At 31.6% G+C, this 16671-nt stretch overlaps 1 protein-coding gene across 2 annotated transcripts in view; it reads right to left on the minus strand.

The window, feature by feature from the left end:
- Positions 1 to 322: 322 nt before the first annotated feature.
- Positions 323 to 16671, minus strand: part of LOC129249321 (serine/threonine-protein kinase grp) — a 71987-nt gene continuing 55638 nt past the window's right edge. For both annotated transcript variants that reach the window (XM_054889068.1, XM_054889070.1), the window contains 4 exons: positions 16240 to 16417; positions 12355 to 12497; positions 6160 to 6369; positions 323 to 1372 (listed from right to left, as the gene is read on the minus strand). In XM_054889068.1, coding sequence (XP_054745043.1) covers positions 705 to 1372; positions 6160 to 6369; positions 12355 to 12497; positions 16240 to 16417 — 1199 coding nt within the window. In that variant the 3' untranslated portion in view covers positions 323 to 704. The remainder of the gene's footprint in view (positions 1373 to 6159; positions 6370 to 12354; positions 12498 to 16239; positions 16418 to 16671) is intronic.

A 16671-nucleotide genomic window follows, 5' to 3' on the forward strand; every position in this document is an offset into this window, starting at 1 on the left:
AATGACTGTCACTTCAGCAGCATTCTCCAAACATATGTGTATGGGGAATGTTTATGCTGCTACAACAACAACAACAACAACAACATCTCCCCACGACCTATTGGCTTCTTATATAATGTTATTTTTGATTATTACTTTGCTCATGTCCATAGGTATCCCAATGGTACTTCTATCACTAAACAATTAAAGTGTAGTACCTTTCCTGGCTAACTCATCGGCTTTACAATTTCTACAAATGAAACAAAAATAAATATTAAATTTATATGAATTTATTTTGCATTTGCTCTTTTTTCACGTATTTTTTTATTTAACTAATATTTTTTCCATAAAATGTGTATAAATACAAACATTCGTCTCATTTTTGTGTTTTTAAATAAATTAATACAGCCCGAAAAGTAACTAAGTCAATTTCTAAAACTAAATATGAATTTCAATGAGGATATGACAATAAAACAATAATAAAGCATACACATGAATGAGCAGCGATAACACTAAAATAAAAAAGCCTTTAATAGAATACATATTTTCTTTGTATACATTTGCATAGGAAGTTGACTTTGGATTCAAGTACAAAAAACTACTCTAGACTACATTAAAAGTGCTATAATTTCTCTTGGTACAGTACAAAAAGTTCAAAAATACGAAGTCCACACAATTACACTGTAACTGTCAGCGACTTTCATGTGCATGATACGACTACTTTCTTAAGGCACAGTATTTGTTGCAATCGCTATGGGCCATGTCGTCGGTCCTCGCAATACAATATCTTCCAGCGATTCTTTAATTTTAATAAAGCGACGCTTAAACTCTAAGCCACAGCCTTTCGAGAGACGGAAGTCCACCAAAATCTTGCCGTCCATATCAAGAATGTACGCCTTGAAGACCAAACGTAATTTTCGCCGATCGAGAGTCGATATGGTGACCACACCGCCATCGCCAACTTTGCAGGTGAAACCCAAACGTTTGATGGCCGCTACCAGTCGTTTAATGGTCTCATCCCTGCGTGTGGTGACAAAGAAGCGCGTCATACGACGCACCAAACGATGAAAGACGTTCTGCGATGCCGTTTGTGTATGATTCATTTGAGTGCACACCAGCAGATCGTCCAGCAGGGCAGGTTGCGAGAAACAGATACTGAAGCGTCCCTCCTGTGCTGTTGCATTGTCCTTGTCACCGCCATCAGGTGCACTGCACACGTCTGTCAGGTCTATGGGTATCGTGGGCATGGGTTGTGAGCAATAATTACGAGACACCGTATCGTCGACGAAGTTGTTCGTGAGACGTTGATTGCTTGAATGTTTGCGCGAACGTTTGGCTTTCGGCGAGTGTATATCGAGTGCGGCCGTCGAGTCGACGAGGTCGTGTGATTTTTCTGTTGAAAAGAAAATGTAGAAGTAAATTAGTTCAGTTGTGTTGGAAGTAAACATTTACTAATAAGAAGAGGCATACTAAATTAAAAGGCGTGCTTAAAAAAAAACTTAAATAATATAATAAATACACAAGACACAAAACAAAGAGAGAGAAAAAAAAACCACAACAAAAAACACTGAACTGAACTGAACTGCATTTAAACTGAAAAAGCAAAAATCATTTGGTTTTTGGTAATAAAGCTCTATGGGTCTCTTGTTTTTTTACCATACAGCTAAAATCACCAAAGAGCAAATAATATGCAAACGAAAAAATGCAAACATAGAAACGCAACACAAATGCAAAAGCCCAAATATTGTATGTATGTACTTAAATGTTATTTTAAATTAATTATAAATGTTGACAGGCAACATTAAATATTCGTTGCGTTGTTGAAAAATGCTTCACTTGTCACTTGTCACTTTCACATAATATAATATTAAAAAAAAAAAAAAAAATGCAATACATAGTTTCTTTATAAAGCGAATAAATTGAATTTGTTTTTGATTGCCATTTACAGTTCGGTTTTATCACGCTCATTTAAATTGGTTATTTATTTTATTCATAATATTTTAATTCCAATGTATTTTATTTCTTAGTTTCGCATGATATAAATTTATTTAAATTATTTTAGTTTGCTTTGTTAATTTACTTTAAGTTAAGCATGCATGTGAGTTTTGCTTAAGTAAATTTATTTTATTTTACATTATTTTATTTTAATTACTAATTTTTTTTTAACTTATTTCAATTATAATAGTTACTAATATTAATTAATTTTTATTCTTTTTTTTAGTTTAACTTTTTTTTAATAATTATTTTTTTTATTTAATGTGTTTATTTCATTCATTTTTCGTTTTGATTCATTCATTTCTTTTTTTTTATTCATTTTTTTATTCATTTTATTTCACATTATTTTATTTTAATTACTAATTTTATTTTAACCTATTTCAATTAGTTATTAATATTACATAATAGTAAAATCATTATTTAAAAAATGTAATTAAAAATTATTTTGTTCAATGCAATTGAGTGTTATTTTATTTAATTTTTATTTTATTTTAATTTTAATTTTTTTTTTATTTAAGTTATAGTTTTACATTTCTTTTTATTTAAATTTTATTCGGTTTTTGTTTTGTAATTTAACTTTTATTTATTTATTTAATTTGTATTTTTTTTATTTTATTCATTTTTTTATTAATTTTGTTTTTATTTCAATCCTTTTCTTATAAATTTTTTTTATTTCTTTGTTTTTATTCATTTTTTTCTTTTTTATTCATTTTTTTCTTTTTTATTCATTTTTTTATTTCATTCATTCTTGTTTTTTTTTTTTTTTTTGATTAATTTTCCTTGTTCATTTTGTTTTTCTTTAATTGTTTTTTTTTGTTTTTAATCATTTTGTTGTTTGTTTTGATTAATTTTTTTTATCTGATTCATTTTTTTTATTTGTTGTTTTTGATTAATTTTTTTTTTTTGATTCATTTCTGTTTCTGATTCATTTTTTTTTTTTTTTTGATTAATTTTTTTGTCTGATTTATTTCATTTATTTATTTTTTTGATTAAATTTTTTACCTGATTCATTTTTGTTTTCTTTTTTGATTAATTTTTTTATCTGATTCATTTTGTTTTTTTTTTATTAATTTTTTTATTTGATTCGTTTTTTTATTTGATTCCTTTCTTTATTTCATTCACTTATTTCATTAACTTATTAGTTTTTTTATTTTTATTAAATTTTATATCATTTTATTTTCCTCATTTTAATTTAATTTTAATCTGACGTTGAGTTTTTAATTTAATAAACATTTTAAAACTTCATAAAATTTTTAAAATTTCATTTTACGTTATTTCATTCAATTTAAAGGGGGCTCTTATCAGTCGGCTTCAAAAAATCGATTTTTTTTTACTGCAATCGATAGATATATTATAGGGGAATATGCCCTCAAAATTGTATAGCGGAATTCAAAGTGATTTCGGAGTAACAGGCCTGTGTATCGTCACTCGTGTGAGTATACTGTCTACCTTCTGACAACTTTGAAACACGTTTTCTCAAAAGCATTTTTTTGAAAATGGCGTGTAAGATTAAAAAAAAAACGACGAAAGTTATCGTTTCAAACCGGTAATCTATATAAAGATAATTAAAATGCGCAAGTAATTAACTAACAAAATACAGAAATTCATTTTTTAATGTTATTTAACACCTTTTTTGAAAAAAAAAAAAAAACATAGCGAAAAAAGCACTTTTTTGCAATAATTAATTGTGTGCTTATTTTTTCATATTTTTATACAAGAGTAGTCTATTATATGCGGGAAAGCCTTCTGAATAAGACAATATTTTTCTTTTGTGTTTCAGGTGAGAACTACGACCGCAATCTTACACGCCGGTTTATTAGCGCGCAACGAGAAGCTGTGCGAGATCCCGCATATGTCCGCCATATTGTTTTTTTATTTAATATATGTTAAAAAATTGTTTATTACTCTTCAATCATGCCTTCAAATAAATGCAAAAGATTATTCCTGTGTGTCGCTTTTCTCGCCTCGAAAAAAAATTGAGAAGAAACACGTTTTTTTGAAGCCACTGATAAGAGGCCCCCCTTAATTCTATAATTACTACATATATTGTTTTAAACTTTTAATATAATCATTTATTTAAATTTTACTTTGCTTCACCTAATTTTAATTTGAATGGAATTTATTTAAATTTTATTTAACTTTATTTTACTTTCCTCACTTCTAATATAAATTTGAAACTTACGTTGATATTTTTAATTAAATTAACTTTCCAAATTTTAATTATTAAGTTTATCAAGTTTAAATTCATTTTTATTCTAAAAATTGAAATAGAATTTTATTATTCTTGAATTTTCTTAAGTTTTATATAACACCATTTAATTTTTGATTCAACATTGATTTTTTAATGTAATTAACTTTTAAAATTTTAGTGTATTAATTTTATTTTTTGTTTCATTTTACGTTATTTCATTTATTTTTTATTGTTTTTTACCTGAATTAAATTTTCAAATTTTAATTTATTAACTTTATTTATTTTATTTTATTACATTTTATTCCATTTTAATATATTTCAATAAAATTTTATTATTTTTGACCTTATTTGAAATTTTATATCACTTTATTTTCCTCATTTTAATTTAATTTTGATTTGATGCTCATTTTTTTTATTTAATTAACTTTTACTTTTTGTTTTATTTACTTTTTTATTTAATTAACTTTTACTTTTTGTTTTATTTACTTTAATTTATTTCATTGTATTTTATTTTTCATTTTATTTTGTTTTCTGTTTTATTCCATTTACTTTATTTATTCTATTTTGACACTTCTTCGTAGCTCCTTTTTGACACTTGGGATCTAGACAGCTGCAGTATACAAACAGACAAGCAATGGAACGTACGGATTTTTGACTCTTCCTCATTTAAAACAAATTTTTTTTATTTAGCGAAAAAGTTATTCAAAAACAAAATTGTATGATAAATTTTGCGCAATCTTGTATTACTTTATTTCATTTATTTCGTTTCAATTTAACTATTTTTTTATGAAAAATTGATAATGCAATTTTTTTAAGATTTCTGTTCTTTTTTATATTTATTTTATTTACTGTATTAGTTTGATTTGTACTGCACTGATTTTAATCAGGTCGAAATGAGTTTTAGTTTATTTGATTTAAGTCACTGGATTTAGTGGCATTTAAATTGAATGACAGGACAAAACAACAGTTAGAATAGTTCTGAACTAATTTAAACTAAATTTTACAATTTTATCTGGTTCAATGAATTTAAAATTATTTTTGAACTATTGATTTATATTTAGGCGAATGACATAAGACTTAAGTCCATTAGATTAGTGGATTAGATTTTAAGTAAATTAAAAATTATTATTAAAACTTTGTATGAATTTTCATATTATCAAATTAATTAAATTGAAATCCGATTAGACTCATTCTATTTTTGCTTTCAGTAGGTGCAACACATTGTTGTTGTTACACATTGTTGGACATTTTATTAACACATCTCTTTCTTGGTAAATTTAATGTGTTTTTTTTTTTGTTTTCATTTAGCAAATTTCTGTAAACTCGAGCCTAAACACATTCTCCTCTTCAAGTTTCAACGAAGTTGAAGCAGACTCTTCAATGCTTTGGTAATCTAGCTTTATGAAGTAGTCAAATCTATCATACAGCTAAAGCGCCAAAGCGATGAAAAGCTGCCAGTTGGCGACTGACGCAAGAAAGCTTCAATGAATGTTAGACAAATAAATATTGCCGAAAATTATGCACAATTTAAAAAGTTTCCGACTGATTAACAGCGCACGGTAAATCGAATGAAAGCTCAATAAAGCGCGAATTAACTTTAGCAATTTTTAGGGTGCGCATATTGAAAAGCTTAGCAAAAGCTCTGCGGAAGGTGAATAAAGCAATAGCAATATTTGTTATTTATACATAATTCACTTAATTTCTACAACATTTTCTATTTCTCGTAAAGGTATTCTCACTTTTAAGGCACTCAAACACTTTGGCTTTTTGTAGTATTTTGCAGTAATTCTAGAAACTTTTGTTTAGGCACAAAATAACCCTCAACGGTAAATGGCATTACAAACTTGAGAGTCACTAAGTACCTGGACAAATCTTTCTTGAACCCAATGAGAAGAGTGCATGTCTTTTTTCTTAGCTTTTTAGCACTTTTTGTTATACCTGCACTTTTTTTTTGTAGAAGATAATTCATAAATTTTACTTGGTACTTTACTTACCGTTTTCATTGAATTGCATGTTACACCATTTGTGATCGAGAATTTTATCTAGCGTCAGCCGGTAAGTGGGATTCGTGGACAATACTTTCCGTAAGAGCGATATCGCCAGGGTGTCCAATTTGCTCCACGGCGTTTGTGTTGACCAGCGTTCATTATTGGTCCAATTCTTAAATTCTTGGCAGTTAATGGAAGGTTGATCCCAGGCCAGTTCTATATGGAAGGGATGGTAGTTGGTACAAGAATGGAAGATTAGTTGAGTTATTGAGATTAAAAAGTATATTTTTTAATTGTGCATATGCAGGATTTGCAGGAAATATTAAATATACGAGTACAACTATTGTTCGGATTTGCGCGTTAGCCTTCATTGCTGAATCTTGAGGCTTTCAGCGGAGAGCTCATTTAAGGCCAGGCTACCCTTGATTTGTGTGCTTTTTTAAATAAACTTTATTCATAGTACAAAATATATTTATTTATCAATTTTTTTACATGTGAAAAAACAAATATTAAATTGCTTAAAAAAATTTTTTTTTTTTTTTTTCAAATGGTGGCTTTCAAAATGGCTGCTAAATTTTAGCTGATTCGTAGTTGGATGCCATCATATCTCGAAAACGAATTATCTGAAAGTAAAAAATCAAACGGTTTCATCTTCTGTATTGAATTGGTTATGACCGCAAGCAGAATCAAATATTTTTAATAAAAAAAAACAAAATGGCGGACTTTTGAATTTTTTGCCACTATTTTTTCACTTTTAATTGTTTATAACTTTTTTAAATAACAATAAATGTTTGTGATTCTGCTTGCGGTCATAACCAATTCAATACAGAAGATGAAACCGTTTGATTTTTTACTTTCAGATAATTCGTTTTCGAGATATGATGGCATCCAACTACGAATCAGCTAAAATTTAGCAGCCATTTTGAAAGCCACCATTTGAAAAAAAAAAAAAAAAAAAATTTTTTTAAGCAATTTAATATTTGTTTTTTCACATGTAAAAAAATTGATTAATAAATATATTTTGTACTATGAATAAAGTTTATTTAAAAAAGCACACAAATCAAGGGTAACCTGGCCTTAAAAGCACACTTAAAACATGCAGTGCCGAATACGAGAACTTTTTACATAGATATCAGTACTATAAGGTGGCGCAAAATTAATCATCCACTTCTGTTTTTTGAATTATTTTTCACATAAAAAAGTTAGTTATTTTACTAAAAAAACAAATTTATTTAATAAAAGCAAAAAATCATTTATTTTATTAAAAAAAATTTATATTGCAAAACACAAAAAAAAATTATTTTTACCCACAAATTTGTAGATATAGTTCAGCGAAGCGGAGTAACATACAAGCACATAATTTGGGGAATTCACAAGTTGTAGGAAGGTTGCAACGTAGGCAGATGATACTAATATTTTTTACAGTTCAATAGTTGGCTGCACAAAAAAAGGGCTTAAAAGTACAACTGGGAGATGTTAAAACTGCTCAACTGATTTTTGTTTACTTTAATATAGGTATATATATAAGGTTGGCCAAAAAGTCTTGCGGTATTTCCGTAAGTTTGTCTTTGCAAGCGCGTAGTTCTGGTTGTATTCGTCGCATCGGTTCACGCTAGAGCTTTTTGGAAAGCTCTTTTCACGTGCTAACACGTGTTTGATTAATTGTTGTTTGCTTTTAGTCGTTCGTGAGTTATAGCGTCGCAAACATGGAGCAAAATAAAGAGAAAATACGGCATATTTTACAGTACTACTACGATAAAGGCAAAAATGCATCTTATGCTGCCAATAAAATTTGTGCAGTTTATGGACCCGATACAGTTTCCATTTCCACCGCACAACGATGGTTTCAACGTTTTCGTTCTGGTGCAGAGGTGATCGAAGATACGTCACGGCCCCGAAGGCCTGTCGTCGAAAATTGCGATAAAATCGCTGAATTGATCGAAAGAGACCGGCATAGTAGCAGCCGTAGCATCGGCCAAGAGCTGAGCATGAGTCATCAAACCGTTATAAACCATTTGAAGAAGCTTGGATTCAAAAAGAAGCTCGATGTATGGGTGCCACACGACTTGACGCAAAAAAACATTTTTGCCCGTATGGATGCATGCGAATCGCTTCTGAATCGCAACAAAATCGACCCGTTTTTGAAGCGGATGGTGACTGGCGATGAAAAGTGGGTCACTTACGACAACGTGAAGCGCAAACGGTCGTGGTCGAAAAGCGGTGAAGCTGCCCAGACGGTGGCCAAGCCTGGATTGACGGCCAGGAAGGTTCTCCTGTGTGTTTGGTGGGATTGGCAGGGAATCATCCACTATGAGCTGCTCCCCTATGGCCAAACGCTCAATTCGGACCTGTACTGCCAACAACTGGACCGCTTGAATGCAGCATTCATGCAGAAGAGGCCATCTTTGATCAACAGAGGCCGAATTGTCTTCCATCAGGACAACGCCAGGCCACACAGATCTTTGGTGACGCGCCAGAAGCTCCGGGAGCTCGGATGGGAGGTTCTTTTGCATCCACCGTATAGTCCGGATCTCGCACCAAGTGATTACCACCTATTTCTGTCCATGGCGAACGAGCTTGGTAGTCGGAAGTGGTCCTCAAGAGAGTCCTGTGAAAATTGGCTCTCCGAGTTTTTTGACAATAGGGAAGCGAGCTTCTATAAGAGGGGCATTATGAAGTTGGCATCTCGTTGGGAACTCGTCAGCGAACAAAACGGTGCATATTTGACTTAAATCGCATTATTTTAACCAATTTTATGAACAATTGAAAATTCAATAAAAATACCGCAAGACTTTTTTGACAACCTTATAATTGGCGCGTACACCCTTTTTTTTGGGTGTTTGGCCGAGCTCCTGCTCCTGCTCCTATTTGTGGTGTGCGCCTTGATGTTGTTCCACAAGTGGAGGGACCTACAGTTTCAAGTCGACTCCGAACGGCAGATATTTTTATGAGGAGCTTTTTCATGGCAGAAATACACTCAGAGGTTTGCTATTGCCTGCCGAGGGGCGACCGCTATTAGAAAAATGTTTTTCTTAATTTTGGTGTTTTCACCGAGATTCGAACCAACGTTCTCTCTGTAAATTCCGAATGGTAGTCGCGCATCACCCCATTCGACTACGGCGGCCGCTTTACTTTACTTTAATAAGCGAAATAATTCCTAACGTCAAGTCCGAGGAATTTCCGATGGACTACTTTCGCTCAGCAGAGTAGACTGAAGACGTTTAACTGGTTACTTTACAGTTCACGGTAGCCTAAGATATCACTTGAACAAAATCAGCCGCTCTGAGACGCATCAACTGTCGATTCCGTGAAATGTCCAACGAAAATTCAGAGCACATTCTTTGAGAATGTCCTGCATTAGACAGAAAAAGGCTGGAGCTAGTTTAATAAACTGTGCACTAGACATGGCTAGTTTACTGGGGCGGCAGCTCTTGGTCGGGGAAAACCCGAGTCTTACCGGTAACGTAGGAGCGGCTGCAGAAAAAGGCTACAATAACTTGAAGGTAATAATAAAATAAACCCGAGACTGGACTAAAGTTTTTAAAAAGCCTTAAAAGGAGGGGTACCTCAGCAGACTCTGCACAATAGATCTCTTTTGGTCGCAGTTATATCCAGACAAGCACTGCCATTCCAGCAGAATTCCGATACTTGTGTGGAGAATGTTTGTGCTATTACAACAACAGCAACAACTGGGGTTACTTTTTAAGACCTCGCTTCATAGCGTTTGACTTCATAAAAAAATATGTGAATCCCCTAATTATGCGATGTATGTAATTATGTATGTAGCAGTAGAAAATATTAAAAAAAATTGAATGTCAATTTTACAACAAATGCAATAATTTTTATCAAATAAGATTTTAATAATTTTTTCTTGTTGTGGATTTCAAAAGCGATTTTTTAGTTTCTATTAAAATATTTAATAAAGTTGCACATAAAGAATTATACTTATACATACACATATATGTACATACATATCGACAGTTTGCTGGAAGACTGACATAACTTAAAAAAAATTTTTTATGCCGAAATAACAAGCAGTTCTTCCAGGTCTTTTTGCTGTGTATACAATTTGTAAGTAAAAGAGACAAAAAACGCCTTTCTATTCGCCACTTCTTTGCTCGGCTAACTTGACGAAAAATTTGCAAATGAAAGCAACAACAAAAGGCCGCTTCTATTCGCCACTTCTCTGCTCGACCAACTTAGCGAAAAATGTCCATGTGCAAACAACAAAGTTTTCGAGCCAGATTCGCCGCTAACGAGTATGATTATTCCTCATAAAACTGGTATAACTCCCTATTTTACAAAAGGCCTCTTCTATTCGCCACCTGCGCTTGGTGAAAAGTAGAGGCCTAAACAATTTTAGGCAGCTCTATTCCAGCGTTGCCATATAACAAGATTTGCGCCTCCACTTTTACTTAAGAACTCTAAAGCAGCCATTTTTCGCGAATTTTTTAAGTTATGACCTTCCTCCAGCAACCGAGCGATATGATTGCGGAGCACTAGTTTTTACAATTTAAAAAGTGTAAATTTCCTTGTTCATTATTTAATTTATACAATATAATATTTACAATTTCTTAAATATAAATTTTCTTTCTTTATTTTAAGCAAACAATGCAGGTGTGACAAGTCAAACGCAGCTGTGGCAAATCGCATGAAAAATATTTTCAAACTTCATTTTGCAAAATTAAATGAAAACACTAGCGCAAGGTGAGAGCGAACATAATTAACAAAAACAAAAAAGAAAAAAAAAAAAAAAAAAAAAAAAAGGAGCACTTCACATAGGAAAATTAAATTAAATTCAAACAAAACAGGCAAACACAATTTAATGCAATAATAACAAAAAATTAAAAAAGGAAAATGCATAAAAAATTATAACGAGCATTCAAGCGATTAAGAAAGAACGAACGACACAACAGAAAAATAACGAGCCAAACGAGAACAAACGAAAACGAAACGAAACGAAAAAAGTGCAGCAAGCAATTTAAGCTGGAGCTTTGGTATAAAAGCTTTAGATGATAGCATATTTAAGAATCTACAGCTAGAATACCAAAGACACAGCAAAAATGATTTGATTTGATTTGATAGATTGATTGATTGATTAGTCGATTGATTGGCGGTCTGGTGGATTTGGTTTGTCGATTGATTGGCTGATTGATTGATGATGAGTTCAATGGTGCAACAAATTTTAAATACTTGTGAGTTTAATCTTAAATCTAACCTCTTTTTGAAAGAATAAAAGTAAACCATTTGAACGGTACCACGCAAACTTTTTTTCACACGACACGAACGATACGTAACGTCGTCTATTCAATTCGACAAATGACAGGCGACGTGTGAGAACCACGCTCTAGGCGATAATCAACGCGGCGGCAAACAAAAAATGCAAAAACAAATAAGTAACGCAAAATATCACGAAAAACAAGTGCAGGCAGCAGCAGCGGCAGCGAGGAAACCGAGGCAAATAATAAAATGTGTTCGAGTTGATTGATGAGGATGCGACGCGGATGTGCCGAGTAACGAGTTGGACGGATATTGATACTAAAGTTTTGAAAAAATTTGCTTACATATGTGCGTGTGTGTGTGTGTGTGTGTGAATGAATGTGAAACAAGCTGGGCGTGTCACCCAACGAAGCGTGCACTATTTTATAATAAAAATAAACCATACATATGCACCCACATACATACATATATACATACATTTTATGCAACATACGCGAATGGACTTGTATAAAATTTCACATTTCTTCGCAAGGATGTGTGTGGGCGTTGAGCTGTGCATCGTTAGCCTGTTGCGGCCAGGCGAGCAATAATCGCAAACGAAAGAGGCGAAAAACAAACGAATAAAGCGTGCACACATACACACGAAAATGGTGTCTGAATTTACTATTTACATAGGTATGTTCATAGATACGCGATAATCTATATATAATAATCTATAAATGCATGTATGTATGTATGTGAAAATATGTATATATGTAAAATACAATAAAAAAAACATACATTCAGTGGATATATTGTATGTGTGTGTATGTACATTGTGGTGCCATATTTTAATACCAATAAACTAAATTCATAAAAACAAGTTTTACTACGCGAATTTTATGCTCCAGCGCAAGCACTACGTTGGGAGTTTCACATATTTGAGTTGGCAATTTTGTTTTTGTGGTGTTTTTCTTTTCGGTTTTTTTTTTTTTTACTTACCACCAGCCAACATTGTGACGAGTATAATGCCGCAGGACCAAATATCGGCGGGTTGTGCGTGGTAGGGCTTGACGAGCACTTCAGGCGCTACATATGGCAATGTGCCGCAACGGGTGTCCAGCAAGCGTTCCTTGCCTTTGTATCTGTGTGTATTTGTAGAGTGAAACAAAAAGAGAAGATCGAAATGAGTAATTGGTTTTGGTGGAATTCGAGATTTAAGCAGATAAATTTAATAAATGATTTTCTAGAATTATTATTAAATATGAATAAGAGGAAATTAATACTGAAAATACATAACTAAATGGGAACGAGATGCACTCATAATCAAATAAAGAAAATATATAATTCAATTAATGCATTCATAGAAAAATAAATAAAATTTTTAATTCACTCATAATAAAATAAATTAAATTATAATTCAATTAATGCATTCATAGAAAAATAAATAAAATTTTCAATTCACTTAATTCACTCATAATAAAATAAATAAAATTGTAATTCAATTAATGAACTCCTGATCAAATAAATTAAATTAGAATTCAATTAATGCATTCATAGAAAAATAAATCAAATTTTTAATTCAATTAATTCACTCATAATAACATAAATAAAATTGTAATTCAATTAATAATAAAATAAATGAAATTATAATTCAATTAATGCATTCATAGAAAAAAAATAAAAATTTAATTCAATTAATTCACTCATAATAAAATAAAATAAATTATAATTCAATTAATGCATTCATAATAAAATACATGAAATTATAATTCAATTAATGCATTTATAGAAAAATAAATAAAATTTTTAATTCAATCAATGCATTCATCGAAAAATAAAAAAAAAATTTAATTCAATTAATTCACTCATAATAAAATAAATTAAATTATAATTCAATTAATGCATTCATAGAAAAATAAATAAAATTTTTAATTCAATTAATTCACTCATAATAAAATAAACGAAATTATAATTCAATTAATTTGTATTAATAATTATTATAATTTTATATCAATTTTCAAGTTTTTACATTTTTCTTTCTACTACTTCATAATAAAATAAATAAAATTATAGTTCAGTTAATTTATATTTAATTGTATAGGGTTTCTTTACCAATTTTCAAGTTCCTAATTTTTTTTTTTGGTTTCTACTACTTGCTTTAATTTTTTTGTATATTATTTATTTAAAATATATGCCTCAGTGAAATAAATAATGTTGTTTTTTAAGAAATCAAAATACGTACTTCAATTTTTGTTTTGGAATTCTAATGTATATTGAAAAGGAAGGAAAGAACAAGACTTTGAGGACAATTTCATAAAAATTAATTTCATATTTCACAAGTGAAACATAACTAAACAATATATCCATACGAAATCATTAGTGTTACAAATACTTGTAAGGTTTATACAAGAAAAAAAACAAAAAAAAAAAAATATTTAATAATGTGTGCAGCCCCACTGTTAGACATAACTTCATTTAAACTATCGGGCGTTGATGAAATGAGCTTTTGGAGATACGTAACTTCAATTTTGTGCCACTCTTCCACAATTTCTTTCTTTAAATCAAACAACCCGGTCAAATTGCCGTCTAAACGGTCGATTTTTCTCTCTTCGAAGAGGTCAAAAGTCAGCAAGGACAATGAATTGCAGCATTATCTTGCTGAAATATCCATTTTCTCCCCAAAACCTTTCCCAAAACTCGATTAAAACACTATCAGGAAGCGCTGTGTACTTTGAGGTGTTCATGTGAATTGAAATAAAACAAATAGTTGACTTCCCATGATGCCCAAAAGCTGACCAAACCATAAGGAAGCCGTCGTCGCCAAAATTTCTCAAAGCAAGTTGTTCTTTCGCGGCGTGTGTCTCTCCAATACCTCAATTTGCCATCTGGGCCGCTCAAGTTGAATTTTTCTCATCACTAAAAATTAAGTTTAGCCTCTCTTCCGACGAGAATTTATATTTGTCAGCGATTTGCTTTCGAGCGATATTTATGGCACGATTTTAACTTAAGTTTATGCAGCTTTTTTTCGTATTTGATGTCATCGTTGGTACTCAAAATTTGTTGAATTCGGCGTTTGGAGACCTCTAATGATAACTGGGACTTAATGTCACCTGCCCTTAACGACTTATTAACTGATAAATGCTTAATACGACGCTTTGTTCACGCATCAACACTAGTAGGACGGCCACGCCTTCTTTATTTTAAGTAATCTTTGGGATTTTTCAGAATCTTTACCACTGTAGTTGCACTTATTTCTGCATTTTTTGCTTTTATAGTCTACGAAATAATATCAAAGTCTTCAATATTGCCCCAGAACAAATGAAAATTAACGTTTAACCGAAAATACGCCCATAATTTTTCACGATTTCGGTGTTTGCGTAACGTAATTTTAAAATCTGAAAGTTCGTTCCACTATTCATTTCGCACGGTCCCGAGAAAACAAGTAAAAAAAAATTAAAATTGTCATTCCATGCAAAATTTCATAACACTAGTGTTACCAGAGCTTAAAAAATTTGTTTGGCGTAACATATGTTTTGGCCTGAAATATTTCAGTTGCATAGTTTTTAAACCATTTGTTTCCTTATTAATTTTGCTGAGGCATATATTGTTAAAAATACATTTTATTAAAAACTCATTTAATATAACCTACAAAAAGTTACACTGGCGACGTATCTAAGAACAAGCAGCAGACATTTTTGTTGACTTTTTAATTCGTACTTTTTTTTAATTTTCCTTATTTGGAAACTTTAAAACTAACTTCAGTACAAGTACTATTTCTTCTTGGCGAATTTTCAGATCAACCGCGAAAACACAAAAATAATTTCAATATTGAATAGGGTGGGCCATATAGCGTTTGCTTTTTGAATATATATAGCGTTGCGCTATTTTTTTGAGAATGGTAACACAAATGACATGTCAAATGTGTTATAATTTACTTAAAGGTTTGACATTTACGAAATGGGACGCTATACGCTTGAACAAAATTGGGAAATATTGAAAACCTATTTCCAAAGTGGTGAGTCTTCTTCTTTTCTGATTTTCACATCGGTGGCTACATCAATAAGCAAAATTGTCGGATTTCGGACTCAGAAAATCCACACGTAACTGTAGAAAAGCAAATGCATCCACAACGAGTCACTGTTTGGTGCGGTTTTTGGTCTGGCGGCATCATCGAGACATTTTTTTTTTCGAAAATGACCGAGGAGCCACGCTTACAGTAAATGGCGAGCGTTACCGTGACATGCTCAACGAGTTTTTGTTTCCAAAAATTGAAGAGGATGACATGGACGACATTTGGTTTCAACAGGACGGTGCAACTTGTCACACTGCCAAAGTTACACTCGAACTTTTGGCTGACGTTTTTGAAAACCGAATAATCAACCGAAATTCCGATATCAATTGGTCGCCTCGGAGCTGTGATTTAAGCCCGTTGGACTATTTTTTGTGGGGAACCGTTAAGGACAAATGCTATGCGAACCATCCATAGACGATTGATGCTTTAAAACACGAAATCGAAGTTGCCATTCATGAAATTGGAGCCCAAACAATCGAAAATGTGCTTAAAAATTGGGTTGATCGAATGGCCTACTGTAAAGCCAGTCATGGCAGTCATTTGAACGATATTATTTTTCATTCATAAATGACAATGTTCAATCTTCAAAATAAAAAAAAAGTTTAAAAAAATATTGATTAGTTTTTTTTAAGCAAAAAGCAAATTTTACATGGCCCACCAAGCAGTGCGAGTAACTAAAATCAAGAATCTCGCCGAAGGTCCTAGCGCTCAGTGCTCCCTTTTTCGTGCAATAGTAAATTTATTATTGCAATAATTTCTAATAAATAAATAAAATCAAGAATCAATAAAAGTTAGATTATTGTACCTAATACCTAAACATTGTCGCCATGCCGAAATCCGATATTTTGATATTATCGTGCTCGTCTAGTAGTAGATTTTCGGGTTTCAAATCACGATGCGCTATGCCGTGTTGATGCAGATATTGTACGCCGGAGAGTAGTTGGAGAAAGTATCTTTGAGCTTCGTGTTGTGGCATGCCGCCATCGGGTTCTGAAACAAAGGAAATAATAGGAAATGAAAAATTGTGTAACCATAAAAATGTTAAATGTATAAATCTAAATCGCCCATAACCTAATTTTTTTTCTTTCGCAAATGTTATCAAACTTAGGTTAGGTTAGGTTGACCTGGCTCTGCTGAAAGCCATCACATAGACCTACTATTGATCTTTAGTGCTACCAGATGGAGCTAGACCCTCACGTTTCTTTGTAGTAGACATCTTCTAATACGTCTGCGTCTTTTGCGAA

The sequence above is a fragment of the Anastrepha obliqua genome, chromosome 5 (genome assembly GCF_027943255.1).
Source record: "Anastrepha obliqua isolate idAnaObli1 chromosome 5, idAnaObli1_1.0, whole genome shotgun sequence".
NCBI lineage: Eukaryota > Metazoa > Arthropoda > Insecta > Diptera > Tephritidae > Anastrepha > Anastrepha obliqua.